The following is a 15,348-nucleotide window of genomic DNA, read 5'->3' on the forward strand; positions in this document are numbered from 1 at the left end:
TCACTCTAACTGACTTGCGTTTGTCTCTGTGAATCCATCACTAAGCTTTCCTTGGCCAACCGTGTGTCGCCATGATGTCATCTCATTTAACTGATTGGCTAAGATTGTGCAGGAATGAATTGGAATGAGACACAAATGTGTTTACTGGTTGGCTAAGATCATCCGCAAATGAGGTAGAAGCAACCAAAAAAAATGTGTTCACTAATTGGCTAGGGTTGTCCACGAAGGAGATGAAAGCAATAAAAAAATGTGTTCACTGGTTGGCTAAGATCCTCCAGGAAGGACATGGAAGCAATATAAAAAACGTGTTCACTGATTAGCTAAGATCATCCAGAAATAAGATGGAAGAAACGGGGGGGGGGGGTTAAGGAACGAATTATGCCAATGACAATTCAAACAATATTTTTAAAGGAGAGTAAGTTCTCTATCAAAGCATTTTCAGGAATTATTTCTCCCTCCCCACTCCAAAATCTTTAGATCAAGAATCAAATGGAAGAATATTTAGTGAAGCCATAAGCAGAGCTGGGAGAACAATTGTTTTGTATGGCAGCTCCTAGTACAAGCAGTGATGACTGAGGTATGCTGGGCTTTGTAGTCCAAAAAAGGAAAATTTCCAATCTCTCGTTTGAATAAGAAAGCTTTATACGGTGCTTACCATGGCTAGTGGAACGATGCCCGCAAAGGATGCTTGGCTGACGAAGATCTCTGAGACAACTAGCTCGCTCATGGCCTCATCCCGAGGGTATTCAACCTGCCAGGTGATCTGCTGGGCCCCCACCAGCCCACTACTGTTGTCGATTTCGAAGTCCATCTGCAAGATCTCGTACGAGGAGGAGCCATTCATCCTGGAACACAGAAAAGCACCATTATTAGAGAAATTGGATTATGTACACAATTCTCCCTCCAACAACACTGGGGTTATGGATATCAGATCCTCCTGTGTCGTCCAAAATCCACGTATAACTTTCATGACCCCCAAAATGTAAATTTAAAACATGAACAAGCTGATTCACACATAGACACACAAAGAGAGACATACAGATCACCCCGAACTGCACCAGCAGGCCCCAGGAGCCCCAGTACCCTCCCCAGCTGCTATGTGGAGCCTCCGTCCCATTTCTCAATTTCCACGGAAGACATTTCTGTATTTTTAATAAATCGATGTTGGGGTTGTTGACTAGGACTGATAGAGCGAAGGGGTATGTGAAGACTCTACCATTCTAATTACATTGGCATTGAAGTTACAGGTAACGAAGTCCTCTTTCTTTGTTTCCTCCACTTTCTTCTGCTGGCACTTTTCAGAAACCCATGCGCACTCCACTCTAATCTCCCTCTTCTTCTTTTTTGGCCCAAAATTGATTCTGAATCTTAGATGGAATCATTGAAGTTCAGACCAAAACCCGGAATGGCTTCACAGAAACAGAGCCGCTAGCCTCCACTGAAGGGAATCCCAATGTAACACAAAAAGTGTGCCCATCCCATCAGATCCTGGAAAGTTACTTTTCTAAATTAACAACTCTTAACGTGTCGTACAGTTTGACATTATCGTTGATTGCTACCCCTCGCTATGACACTTGAAAACCTATTCTTGGTGGCCTTACTTTTCACAGCGCTTTCGTGCTTCTGACCAGCTGACAAATTCGCATCATAACCGAATGATAGATTCCTCAGGATTTCAGAGGCCCCGTGGAATTACCCAGAAATATGTAATATTCTAGCCATCGTACTTCTCGCCACTTCTCAGTGAAGAAAAACCTTCAAGAGAAGCTGATGCTCTTTCCATTTGGGACCAATTGAATCAATGAGAGCTACATAACGGGCGATGCATAATTTCGCTATTGATTGAGGTCTCCACGAGTGGAGACGAACATAGGCGCCTTGTGCAAACTTAGCAAAACCCAACTTTCGGCGCTGAAAAGAAGCCGAAAACTTTGACTTAGTGGGGGAAGACTCCACACACGTGATTATTTCCTGCAAGCACAAGGAAAAGACCTTATAATTTTCGGCAGCTGGCATGCTTGCTAATAAGTCCATTTCTATGGAAATGAGTTCGCAACTATTAATTTTGCCTGCTCCTGATCTATTCTCGATGCGCTTTTCAAATTTAGAAAAGCGATTCATGATTCTCTCAATTTGGTAATTACTGACTCCCTTTGATGAATCCAGCCCAGTGTTTCAGACATGAGACATTCATTAGACATATTTCTTTCTGGTTAAGGGGGGAGGGGAGAATGAAAAGCACCACTTAGCTTTATTGCTTCCCTGCAGCCATAAATGAGTAAGCCCATGTTGAACAAAGCTCAGCAACCTAATCCCATTTTCTCCCAGAACTGTGCTTTTTACCCCTTTCAAAATTTTCTGCTGGGTGGTTTGGGGGGGTTTTTTCTTCCCCCTCCCCAGCCTTCGGAAACAACTTTGAGTCATATCTCAATTTTTAATTGGGAATCTGCTGTGAAAATTACCCCTGCGATCTGTCATTCTCCGGAGATGTTTCTCCTCCAAAGTTACTGGGTGGAAGAAAGTGGCACTCCAGAAAACATATACATATGGATCTATGAACTTCTGGATAGCTCAGTGGTTGAGTTCAGTTCCTTCCTTGACAGAAGCCAGACTTCATGATCTTCCGGCTCTGCAATTCTAAGATTATTATTATGAACTGCTGGCATCCAGAAGTTGGGAGTTCGATTCCCCACTGTGCCTCCTTGATGGGGGCTGCACTCGATGATCCATAGGGTCCCTTCCAGCTCTGAAGTTCTAAGATGATGATGAGGGTGGTCAAAACAAGGGAAATGGCGGGGAAAGTAGGGGTAGAAAATACTGTGGTCCATGCTTTTTCTCCAGTGGAGGTTGGTGACTCTAGTGACATTGGGTTGGCAAACTCTTTCTAGGTTTTAGTATGAATTTATAGGACCTAATTACGGTTCTGCATCCTATTCCCAAACGAGTTGGACAGCTCCTTGCAATTTCAGACTAAAATCTTGAGCTGATGCAACACCCGTTGGACATCAAAGGGGGAAGCCTCCACTGCTTTTGTGTCTCCAGCATATTCCACCACCTCTGAGATTCCCAAGACCCTTTCTTACACTGTAGAGTAAGCATCATAGCAAGAAACACAGAGAGAGAAGAGAGAGAGAGAGGTATTTTTCTTCTAAACGAAACATCCCCCGCAACCAGGCATTATTCACCTTATTTTTGCTTAGCCCAGGTTATTTCCCCCTACTCCCGAAAACAATAAATCCAGATAATGAGAAAACATCTTAAGCTCCGAGACTGGGTTTGCACTGCCAATTCGCGACGGTTTCTCCCGCTAACAACTCGCTATAACTTCCCGTTTATTTGATTTTATCAGCATCATGGTGACAACCCAGGAGACAACCGAGACAATTGCTTCAATTATTTTTATTTGCTTCTTTCCGTGCAAGGAAGTCTGCTCCTGTTACCCAAAAGGGCCTTAGATCTGGCCTGAGCAAGCGCTTCTCGGCGCAGCATGCAGGGAAACCAGTTCCCTTCTGCTGTCAATGCTGGGTGGTCAGGGCAGATACGTGGTCAATGAGCGCTCGTCTGAGGTGGAGAACGATTGGCCTGGATGGACCTGGTACATCCACAGCAATACTACCTCAAAAGAAGGGGAAACAACAGTCCCAGGATGGTTGTTGTGGGTTTTTCAGGCTCTTTAGCCGTGTTCTGAAGGTTGTTCTTCCTGACGTTTCGCCAGTCTCTGTGGCCGGCATCTTCAGAGGAACAGAAGTCGGAATTCTGTCCATGCTCTGTTGGTGTTTGTTGGATAGTTGAGTATTTATATCTGTGGCAACAGCTTTTTGTCTTTTTTTCAGGAGATAGGGTGATCAGCATGTTTTTGTTGTGATAAGGGGGAGGGAGAGATTATCTGTCACTGTGATTGATGGGTATCGTTAGCTGGTCTTTTTTGTGCAATGATCCCTTATCACAACAAAAGCATGCTGATAACCCTATCTCCTGAAAAAAGTCAAAAAGCTTTCCACACAGATATAAATACTATCCAACAAATACCAACAGAGCATGGACCGAGTTCCTACTCCAGTCCTCTGAAGATGCCGGCCACAGAGACTGGTGAAACCTTAGGAATAACAACACGGCCAAAGAGCCCGAAAAACCTACAACAACCATTAGATCCAGGCTGTGAAAGCCTTTGCGAATACAGTCCTAGGATGCTTTATCTCAGTTTAAAATGCCTGACACGTTTCAGCCAATCAGCCTTCTTCGAGGGCTGGATAACATAAAATGAAACACAATGACACTGTCATAACTTTCAAGGGACAATCTCTCATTTATAGGCCCATATATCTCATATCTTATTTCAGAAAAATATTAATTAACATAAGAATAAAGTAAAATATTTTACGGATGTCTTGGGGCATTGTGGATAAATGAATGTGTGCAACATTCAATGCCAAACTCTATTTTTAAAAGTGGTTTACATTTCTGTTCATGCCTACAGCCTGATGGGCGATAAAGTGATAACATATGCCTAGACTGAAACTCCCAGAAGCCTTCACCACTAGCTGTGCTGGCCAGGATTTCTGGGCGCTGTAGTTCAAGAACATCTGGATTGCCCAAGGTTGGGATCTACTGCAATAGGTGAAGATTGTGGTTTGGGCGCTATGAGGAAGTAATGAGGGTATTTCATACACATCTGGACTCCAGTGGTTCAACAGAAAGGATGACAGTCTACCCAACCCATCAGATCCCGACCTAGATCTCTGTTGAACATTTGCTTACCTTGATGCCCATTTTAGAATATTGCCTACCAGCAAGAACACTCACTTTGCCAGACGCTTGTACTATTTTGATATCCATTGATACCGTCTGCCTTCTCCTCTCCTTTTTGGTAGCACCTTTCTCTCAGGCTTGACTTGAAGGCAGAGAGAAACCCCTACCCCTTGCCATCATCAAATTGCTCCCAGTTTCAGTGCTGACCCTGTAGAGATCATGCATAGATGAGCACAGACTCTGGAAAATATGGGTTCTAACTCATGTGTAAAGCAGACACACCACCAGCAGCCTCAGTCCTCTTCAAATTCAGCACGGCAGCCACAATCAAAACAGTGACAGAACTAAGCAACTTGTTGTTGTTTAGTCATGTCCGACTCTTCGTGACCCCATGGACCAGAGCACGCCAGGCCCTCCTATCTTCCACTGCCTCCTGGAAGTTGAGTCAAATTCATGTTGGTTGCTTCGCAGACACTGTCCAGCCATCTCATCCTCAGTCATCCCCTTCTCCTCTTGCCTTCTCCTTCTCCTCTTGCCCTTCTCCTCTAGAACTAAGCAACTAACTGTTCAGAATACCAGCGAATGTAATGCCCAAAGAGGGCTTATGTTGTGTTGAAATACAATTGGCTGGAGTGAGCCACATGATTTGGAGCAATTCAAAGGTTGTGTTGTGGTGTTATTGAAAAGGGAAAAAAACAAAGGATTTCACAGCCTATATGTCCAAGTCTCAGCATGAGAAAACAAAGAAAGCAAAAACAAACGCAAGGGGTACATCAACAGGCAGAAGGGGAGCATCAAAAATGACATGATTGTATTCACTCGTGCCAAAATCACCCCAAACAGAAGATCCTCTAAGAAAAGTAGAAACCGAAATCCAAAATAAAGGAAATAATTTCCACTCAGCTCCAGCAAATGCAGAAAAAACGGTCTCTATTAGCATGGGCCTTTCACCCTACGGAGTCTTGGAATTCCATCATTTCCCTGTTCTGCTGTTATGCATAAATTCTATTCCTCTTTCAATGAAAACAGGAGATTTCTTTCTCATCACTGCCATTCAGAACTCTTTTTTTCAAAAAGGGAAAAGAGGGCTTTTCTGAAACGAGGATGGTCCTAAACCCCTGAATAGGCACACACTTGCGAAATCTAATAAATGAATCCAATTAGATAGAAAGCACAGGGTCGAGGTTAGCCAACACCAAGAGGAGAATCAAATCAACGGCTTTCCCTCTTCTTTTAATGACAAAATGAAAGGTGTGAGGGGGGTTGAGTTTGACAATTGAACTCAATTTTAAGTGGTTAATATGTTACACCACGCGAGCAATCCTCATTTTAAATGTATTGTGCTGATGGATAGAAGATACAATAGAGTCGATGAACTGAAACAATAAGCAAGGAGACGGCCCTATTTTAAAATGGTGGTGGTGAGGAAGAGGACGATTGATGAGGAAGATCGACGAGAATGAGGACGATAGAGGGTCATATTCTGTACAATATTAACATATGTATGGAAGTCCACCTGCAGAACATCCAGCAGCCCATCTGACATGGTTTTACCCATGCTTATGACCAGCAATGCCAGGATTTGAAGGTGGAACTTCTGCAGCCAGAGAAGATGCTCTACCATGGAGCTATGGGCCTTTTGCTCCATTCTGTGCATGCTGCCAAACACGTAGACCGCGAACCAGGATCTCTTCTCCATCATCCCAGAGTCCAGGGCATGCAACAATGGATTCAAGCTACAGGAAGCTGGATTTTGGCTGGATGGCAAGAAAAACTTCTTAACTGTAAGAGCAGTACAATGATGGACCCAATGATCTTGAGAGGTAGTGAGCACTCCAACATGGGAAGCATTCAAGAGACCTTCGGACCATCACCTGTCAGATCTGCTTTGATTTGCATTCCTGCTTTGAGCAGGGGGTTGGACCCAATAGTCTTAGGGGCCACTTCCAGTGCAGTTACAGTGGTGCCTCGCTAGACAGTTACCCCGCATGACAGTTTTTTCGCTAGACATTGACTTTTTGTGATCGCTATAATGATTCGCAAAACAGTGATTCCTATGGGGGAATTTCGCTGGACAATGTTTGGTCCCTGCTTCGCAAACTGATTTTCGCTAGACAACGATTTTGACAGCTCCCTCCATGCTCGCAAAACAGATGTTTTCGGGACCTAAGCTTCGCAAGACAGCTATTTAAACAGCTGATCGGCGGTTCACAAAGCAGCTTTCCTATGGCCGATCTTCGCTAGACAACAACGATTCTTCCCCATTGGAAGGTTTCAATGCATTCCAATGAGGAAATGCTTTTTCGCTAGACTATGATTTCGCTAAATGGCGATTTCAGTGGAATGGATTATCACCGTCTAGCGAGGCACCACTGTATTCTATGAGTCTATGAACCAAACTCTGAGTCCATCACAAACCTCTGTTCTCTATTTAACCTACACTCCAGGAGGAAGGCCAGCCACACAGTTGAACCAGCTTGCCTTGCTGAGCCTTTCCTTTCCAATCCTAATTCTTCCAATGCCAGGTTGATAGGATTTTTTTAAAAAGGCTTAAAAACCACCACCGTGGCATGATAAGACAATAGCTAAATGTACTCTGATTGCAGTAATTGCATCTCTCCTTGTGTTGGAAAGTCTTGTATTGTATTTCTAATACGTACTGATAAGCGCCTTCACAACATGATTAACGGCCTCGAGACAAGAAGGGCTATTATGTTTAACAGAGTGATTAACGAGTGATGGAGCTGCAAACTGTAACCAGGGGTAAATTGGCTCTTTTTTAAATTACAGGCAGCCCCCTTCCTTCTCCCCCCCCTTTAATATATTGTTCTGTTCGAGATGGGGAGGGAAAGAGAGAGAAAGACAGAGAAAGAGAGAAAAAAGAAAGACTGTCATTATTTGCTAAGTGTATGAATTGCAGAGCTGGACTAATGAAGAACACAGCATTTTCTGTTTTTTAATTGCCTAAGCGCAATTAAGCCATTGCTCATTTTCCTCCTAATTACCCTGGAATTGGTACAAGACACCATTCTGATTTTGCTGATTGCCAAGAAGTCACCCTTAGTGGCGTTTCTCAAAGTGTATATATATCCAGAAGCTTTGGGGCTCCTTCCTCTCCTGACTGTGTATTTATTTCTTTATTCGTCTGTCGAAAATATTTGTTTCAAAACTTTCCCCACCTTTCGCCGAAAAAAAGGACCCAAAGCAGCTTACAGGATTAACAAAACAAACAGTATTAAAAAGCTAGGCAAATAAATTATTGCAACATTTAAAAAGAATTTAACCAATACCGTGTTAAAACCGGTAGATCAGAACTGTTCTAAATACACATTAAAAAGAACAGAAATGTAACAGCCCCATTTTTAAGAACCCCAATCCAGGCAGCCAGTCATTAAGGGAAAGCATGCGTGAAGAGAAAGGTCTTTGCCTGCCTTCAGAAGATCAGCAAAGATGGAGCCGGGCTGGCCTCCAGTGGGAGGGAGTTCCAGAGTCTTGGAGCAGCGACAGAGAAGGCCTCGAAACTCAATAGTAATAATCCACCTCTCTACTGAATAAAAGGTATAGTTTTCTCAACATAAATAGAAAGTTATTGACATTACAGTGGTGCCTCGCTAGACGATGATAATCCGTTCCACCGAAATCGCTGTTTCGCGAAATCATTGTCTAGCTAAAAGCAAATCGTCGTCTAGTGAAAATCGGTTTGCGAAGCAGGGAACCAAACACTGTCCAGCGAAATTCCCCCATAGGAATCACTGTTTTGCAAATCGCTATAGCGATTGCAAAAAGTCAATGTCTAGTGAAAAAAAATTGTCATGCGGGGTAACTGTCTAGCGAGGCACCACTGTACTGATTCAAGACTAAAGAAAATTTTGTTTCAGCGCCTTTTTAGAATTTTTCCGGATCACAAATTCCTTCAAATTTGGAATGGAAACAAAGATGATCTTTTTAAAAAAAAAAAATATGGGAAACAAAACAGATTTGTTCACACACACTTATGGTTTTGAATAATGAATGCTCCCAAATGTTCTTGTTCTTGATAGTAAAAGGATCTCCTGCACAATCAAAGCATGATACTGAAAGAATTGTCAACTCTAGTGACTTTAATTCCTTCTGCTCAAGGGCAAAACCCATCAGCATTAACCAAACAAGGATGCGCAGTTTGCATTACAAAAGTTTCAGATATTGCCTATATTCTGCGCAAAATACAGGCTGCACACAAAACAGACGGTTTTCATCCAATAACCACTTCTGAAAACATTTCCCGGAAAACTTCCCGAAAGGTACAAAATTTTTGTGGTTTCACCGAACAGGTAAAATGTTTTAAATTTTAAAATCTTTGCCTTCTCTGTTTTCTTTCCAGTCTCCTTCTCAACAAGGTTCCCTCTCAACGAAACAGGTCTAGGTTTACATCCCCAGTTTAATGCTAATTTTTTTCAAGCTGGGTCTCTGAATTCCTCAGAATTCAATGGTGCTTCCAATGACTCAAGGTTGCCACCTTTTCTGCCTGCTTGTCTGTCTGTCTCTTTATTGAGGGGTTCATCATCTTGAACGTACAACTAGGAGGCAGATACAATAACGTCTGTTTTGGGAATAGAGACACCTCCTAATTTTAGACAGTGCGAATATCATGTTGATTCGGAGGGGATTCCCAAGAATTCGCCAAAATTCAAAAATCTCATATTTGAGACAGAAATACCTTGAAGGCTTGAACAGAAATGGCCCTTTGGAGGAAAAAAAATCCTCCTCAAGCAACACTCTAGTGAACTTGGGGCTTTTTCTCAACAGAAACAGAAGGATTTTTGAAGGAGACTCTCGCACTCGCAAATTTCCGTAAGACACACAGAAAGTCCCACAAGAGGAGAATGCACTTTTCGCTCAGCATGGATTTGTACTTTTCGAAGAAAGGATTTCCTTGTTTACATTGCATCCCAGCCATTACTGTTATTTATTACTCCAATTAATCAACTGTTTTCTTTGCACGCAATCAATACTATCCAAAGTGGTGAAAAGCAATGAGTCACAATGGAAGATTATGGGTTCTTTATGACCACACATCCACCAAACCATGTTCACATCGTGTATCTGCAGGTGATTATGAGAGATTATAGTCCCGGACTAATTATAGCAATGATTTTTCTCGTTCACAATTGAATCAATGAGAAAGGCAGTAAAATTAGACATTGAGCATATTGCAGGAGGATTATTTCCACCCAAGAGCTAAGGATGTAGGGAAATACGTGCACATCTCAGAGGTCCTGAAATCAATCTGAAGCTCCCAGGGCATTTCATGAGTGACTCCAGTCTCTACACACACATTCCAGAAGGTGCTGAAAGTCCACTTCCAGTTTTTCAAAATCTTTTGAGGGAATTCGGGGGACAAAATAGGAACTACACTTTGTTGGTGGATAACTCCATTGAGTTGTCTGGCTGCGGAGCCAGATGTTGGGAGTTTGATTCCTCATTGGACCTCCTTGGAGGGGAAAAAAACCAGCCTGTGTAGCCTTGGGCAAGCTGCACAGTCCCAGGACATTCCCACAAGAAAGGGTCAACCACTTCTAGAAGCCCCTGGAATTTTGCATGCTGGATATCTCAATGATTTAGCTGTCTGGCCGAGGAGCCAGAGGTTGGGAGTTTGATTCCTCACTGGACCTCCTTGGAGGGGAAAAAAAACCAGCCTGTGTAGCCTTGGGCAAGCTGCACAGTCCCAGGACACTCCCACAAGAAAGGAAGGGTCAACCACTTCTAGAAGCCCCTGGAATTTTGCATGCTGGATATCTCAATGATTTAGCTGTCTGGCCGAGGAGCCAGAGGTTGGGAGTTTGATTCCTCATTGGACCTCCTTGGAGGGGAAAAAAAAACCAGCCTGTGTAGCCTTGGGCAAGCTACACAAATACACAGAAGTACCTTCAGAAGAAAGGAGTGGTGAATCACTTCTGAGCATTTTCTACCTAGAAAACTTTGCAAAGAGTTGCCGTAAGCTGGAATCAACTGGATGACGCACGAGGGTAGTGAAAGTAGTGGTTGCAGTTGTTACTAATTATATTATTATTATTTATTTCTTCAAAATATTTCTACTCCACCTTTCTCCTTAAAAGGACCCAAGGTGGCTGAAAATTTTTATAAACAGGAAATATACCAATATATATTTATTTTGAAAAAAATAAACAAGTATTATATGATACAACCCCTACTTGGCTGCAAATCATTTAAAGAAAAAAAATCAAGGGTATCTTTCAAAGAAAGATCATCTTTGATAAACAACGTGATTTGACGAGGCACCAAAACCTGGAGGACATCATCCAGCGGAGGCGGAAGAGAGGGATCCACAGCGAGAGCCTTTAATAGTGGAAGAGAAACACTCCCCCACAAGCATAAACAAACTGCATAATCTGTAAAGCAAATAAGTAAGAGCAGCAATTTCTTAATATTCCCTTCAAATTTACACTAACCTTTTAGAGGCCCATTAGCCGGCAAAAACGCTCCAAAGCGGCAGGCACTATGCAAATTCCCTGTCTGTCAGTTTGCATACAAATGGATTATTATTCGCAATAACAATTAATCCAAATGTTAACAGAATGCAAAATTCCAAATGGTACCCAGGCCGTATAATAGCTTTCCTGGTGCAGAAGCCCTCCTCCTTGGAGGGAGTGGGTGGGAGAGGAGAGATTTAAAAGGCTGCATCAGCACTAGAGTAGACTGTGTTCTTCGCATTAGCTCACAACGTTGGGTGCTCATTTTTCACAACTGCCCGGAGGTTTTCCATTCCTCTGCATGGCTATGTTGAGAAGCAGCCCAAATGATCTGGATTACAAGAAGACCTGGAACTGGCTCCTTCTGTGTTCAACCCTTGATATAACTAGTCCCCACTAACAATGGCACCTACCAGCTGGCATGCTTAGTTTTGGAAATCCCCCTACAACAGTGGCTCCCAACCTTGGAAGGCTTCGCCACTCGCTGTGCTGGCCAGGATTTCTGGGAGTTGCAGTCCATGAATATCTAGGGACCCAAGGTTGGGAAGCACGGATGGATGGATGGATGGATGGATGGATGGATGGATGGATGGATGGATGGATGGATGGATGGATGGATGGATGGATGGATGGATGGATGGATGGATGGATGGATGGATGGAGAGAGGGGGAGAGGGATGGATGGATGGATGGATGGATGGATGGATGGATGGATGGATGGATGGATGGATGGATGGATGGATGGATGGATGGATGGATGCTATTTGCTGTTAAGTTGTCTCTGACGTACGGCAAAACTAAGAACAAGCAATCTTCAACATGTCATCAACAGCCTTGCTCCACTCTTGCAAACTCAAGCCAGCTGAGGTGACCCTTGGGCAGCTGAATTTGTGTTGAATGCAATTTTGTCTCAAACTAAGGATGTGGGGATTATTTAGGACTACCTCACATTACGATGGCACAGTGATTAAACCCTTGGGTGGAAATTGGCTGAGTTCTGGTACTGCAACTCTTCCTTTCCTCTACCCCTGGTCTGACCTCTCTTTTGTGTGTGTGTGTGTGTGTGTGTGTGTGAGAGAGAGAGAGAGAGAGAGAGAGAGAGAGTGTTTGTGTGTGCGTGCATGCTTGTGTGCGTGCACATGCACATGAAGAAGCTCCATCTCCTACCACTTTTAGTAGAAGCCCATTTCAGATCTGGAATTTGCTGTCTGCATCCTTAACATACTTATAGAAATTTACATTTTCACCCATTGGCTTCCAGCTCTCCTGTCCGGCTCCCCTCTCCACCCAAGTCATTCCTAGCCTTCTTCCTGTTAGCAACAGAATCTGGAAGAAATATTAACTCTCCCAGCTGGAAAGTTTTTTAATGTTGAGTTTTAATCTACAGTGATTTTTTTTACAGCCACTCTTACAAAGAGGGTTTATAGTGAAAACGTTGACAGAAGCTTAATTAATACCTCCCGCCATGGCATTGGATTCCAACTGAATGTAACCCCAAGCAATTGTTATGCGTAGCCGGTGACACACTGTTTATGGGTACAGCATCCATAAGCTGAGTAGGCTCATACTTTCTTCAAGCTAAATGTCCTGAGGTGGCCCTGCTGGATACCTCAGTGATTTAAGTATGGAGCCAGAGGTTGGGAGTTCAGTTCCCCACTGTGCCTCCTGAAGCAAGCCATAGACCATTTGTTCTGAAATCCATCCTCCTTGAAGCTTCAACGAAGACCTTAGGACCGGGCAATCTTGGCTTGCAGTGATGCCCAAACATTTTCAGCTAGGATTCCCTCGGAAGCTGGTGTTCCATCTCAAACATCACACACAGACACACAGACAGCCCTGTGCAATGGGCTGTGGATCTGTGGCAGATGTGACCAGGTGCTCAGCAGCAAAACCTGTCACTCCAATTTGGGGGTTGAAGTGAATCCCCTCCAGTTTTCATCCAAACCTGACCAGCTCTCTCCAAGGTGCTGAAATCCACTCCACAAAATAGGTCCAGCACTGTGAAAAGTCCCTTCAAAGTTGGGACTAAATCCCAGAATGGCTTCATGGCCCTGTGAAATTGGAGATGTGAACATCCTCCGCTGAAAAGTCAAGGGTGGTTGTACAAACGTCAGAAAACAATAGATCCATTCCATCATCTCTCAATGAGAAAAAGCACATCCTCACACCTAGGTAACCACCAACCTTCTTCTCCCCACCCATTGACGAACGAAGGACCCAGGTACCAAACCAGGAGAGCAAATAAAAACGGTGACTTCATCTCCACTTTGGCTCTTTTCATTTCCCCGGAGAAGAGCCACTCAAAAACCAACTCACTCAGCCAAGTCCATTTCAAAGTTTTAATACCTTTGAGGGAACCTGAGCGCCCAACCTTGTTCACCCCTCGTAAATAAATCGGCAGTTTTAGACGAAGCTCCTATTTACCAATAATATGACCCTTTGTCTCCTAAATTTAAACTTCTCCCTGGCTGTTCATTTCCTAAGTGACACTAACTCGCAACCTCTTTATTTATTACCTCGCTCTCCCCCGCCCCGCCGCCGCCCGTCGCCCTTCTCCCCACTCGCCGCTCTTCCATCTAAACTCAGGGCTTAAAAGAAGCTATTGAGATATAAGCTCATAAAGAATCCCTGGCCACCGGCTCATGTCACAAAAGTGTTGTCGGTGACACCAGGAAAGATTACACTTGGGTTCCATTTATATAATCTGCGGCGCACGCTTCCCGCACGGCCGTGTATGTCCCTGGGCATTACCGAGAAAATAGGATTTCTGATCTGGATATACATTTTGAAAATGGTGATTGAAAGCTAAAATAAATGGAATGTCAATGTTTAGGAACTGCGAAACGGTTGCGATCGCCACAGCAAACAAGGGTGGAATACGGTAGAAGGGGAGCGATGGAGAAGCAGTATCTCTTTGTGTTTACACTTCTTTTTTTTCATTGTGTCTGCTTTAACTAGGGCTCAGAATGACTTGATTTTATGGGCCAGAATCCTCTTTGCAAACAAATGTCCGTTGCACATCCCATTTGGGCATTTCCAAGGCTCCAGCAAGTGTAAGACCTGTTAAACCCAACTGGGCCACCTCACCTCACATAACGGCAAGCTAGACACTGCTCCCTCATTAGGGTGCGATCTTCTAAGGCTGAGAACTGTTCATCGTTTTCCTCCCAATCAGTATTTCAAAGTACCTTTCTTTTCAGAAGTGCTCAACCCTAACTGAGATACCCAGTGTGGTGTAGTGGATAGAGTGACAGACTAAGACTCTGGAGACCTGGGTTCAAATCCCTGCTCAACCACGGAAACTCACTAGGAATGTGGAACTTCTCCTTAAATGCCTCGCTTGCCTTAAAAGCCCTGTTATGGTCACTATAAATTGGTTCCAGCTTGACAACAACAATCCACACTGAACTATTATTCAATACCAGCTACTAAGATCCACCCGTACTGGGGATGAACAATCCTCACTCCTACAGCAGAGGTGGCTGAAATATGGCTTGCTTTCACTGGAACTTATAATGATGGGCTATTAGGATTCAACCAGAGGTTGAGAGTTCAATTCCCCAGTATGTCTCCTTGACAGGGGATGGATGTGATGATCCACAGGGCCCTTACAGCCCTGCAATTCTAATATTGTTATTATTATATGATTTCACCAACATCATACTGCTGGATCTGGTGAGTTGGCACTGTGGTCAGGTCAGTTATTCATATCTGCTCATCGTGAAAGTGGAAGAAGGACAGTAGGAAAGGAAGTGATTAGGGGATAAAGGGACCCTAAAAGAGCATCAGAACTGAAGTTTTTTAAATTGACCGCATTGTGATACTCACTACTTAGCTGCAACCAAGATGTTGTCCAATGCTATTAGTGCACCAGAAGCTCAGGTAATTAGGTGCCTTGCATCACATTAACATGCTGGGTTGTCATTATCAGCAGCTCACTGAAATGCAGGGATAAAAGCCTCTGGTTCCCCCTAGTGGCCAATTCTGATAGTACACCTTGCAAATATTTACAAAATGGAAAGAAAAAAAATAAAATACTTCCCTTCCCATTTAGGATCAATAAAAGAAGGGCATAAAAACCTGAACATTTCCTTTGAAAAGGTATCTATGTGCCTTAAAATGAAAACAA

General features: G+C 43.5%; 1 protein-coding gene across 1 annotated transcript in view; it reads right to left on the minus strand.

The window, feature by feature from the left end:
• LOC110076608 (transmembrane protein 132B) overlaps nucleotides 1–15,348 on the minus strand; it is a 190,261-nt gene that overhangs the window by 61,037 nt on the left and 113,876 nt on the right. The window contains exon 4 of the mRNA XM_078381732.1: nucleotides 656–845. Coding sequence (XP_078237858.1) covers nucleotides 656–845 — 190 coding nt within the window. The remainder of the gene's footprint in view (nucleotides 1–655; nucleotides 846–15,348) is intronic.

Source organism: Pogona vitticeps, chromosome 14, assembly GCF_051106095.1.
Source record: "Pogona vitticeps strain Pit_001003342236 chromosome 14, PviZW2.1, whole genome shotgun sequence".
Taxonomy (NCBI): domain Eukaryota; kingdom Metazoa; phylum Chordata; class Lepidosauria; order Squamata; family Agamidae; genus Pogona; species Pogona vitticeps.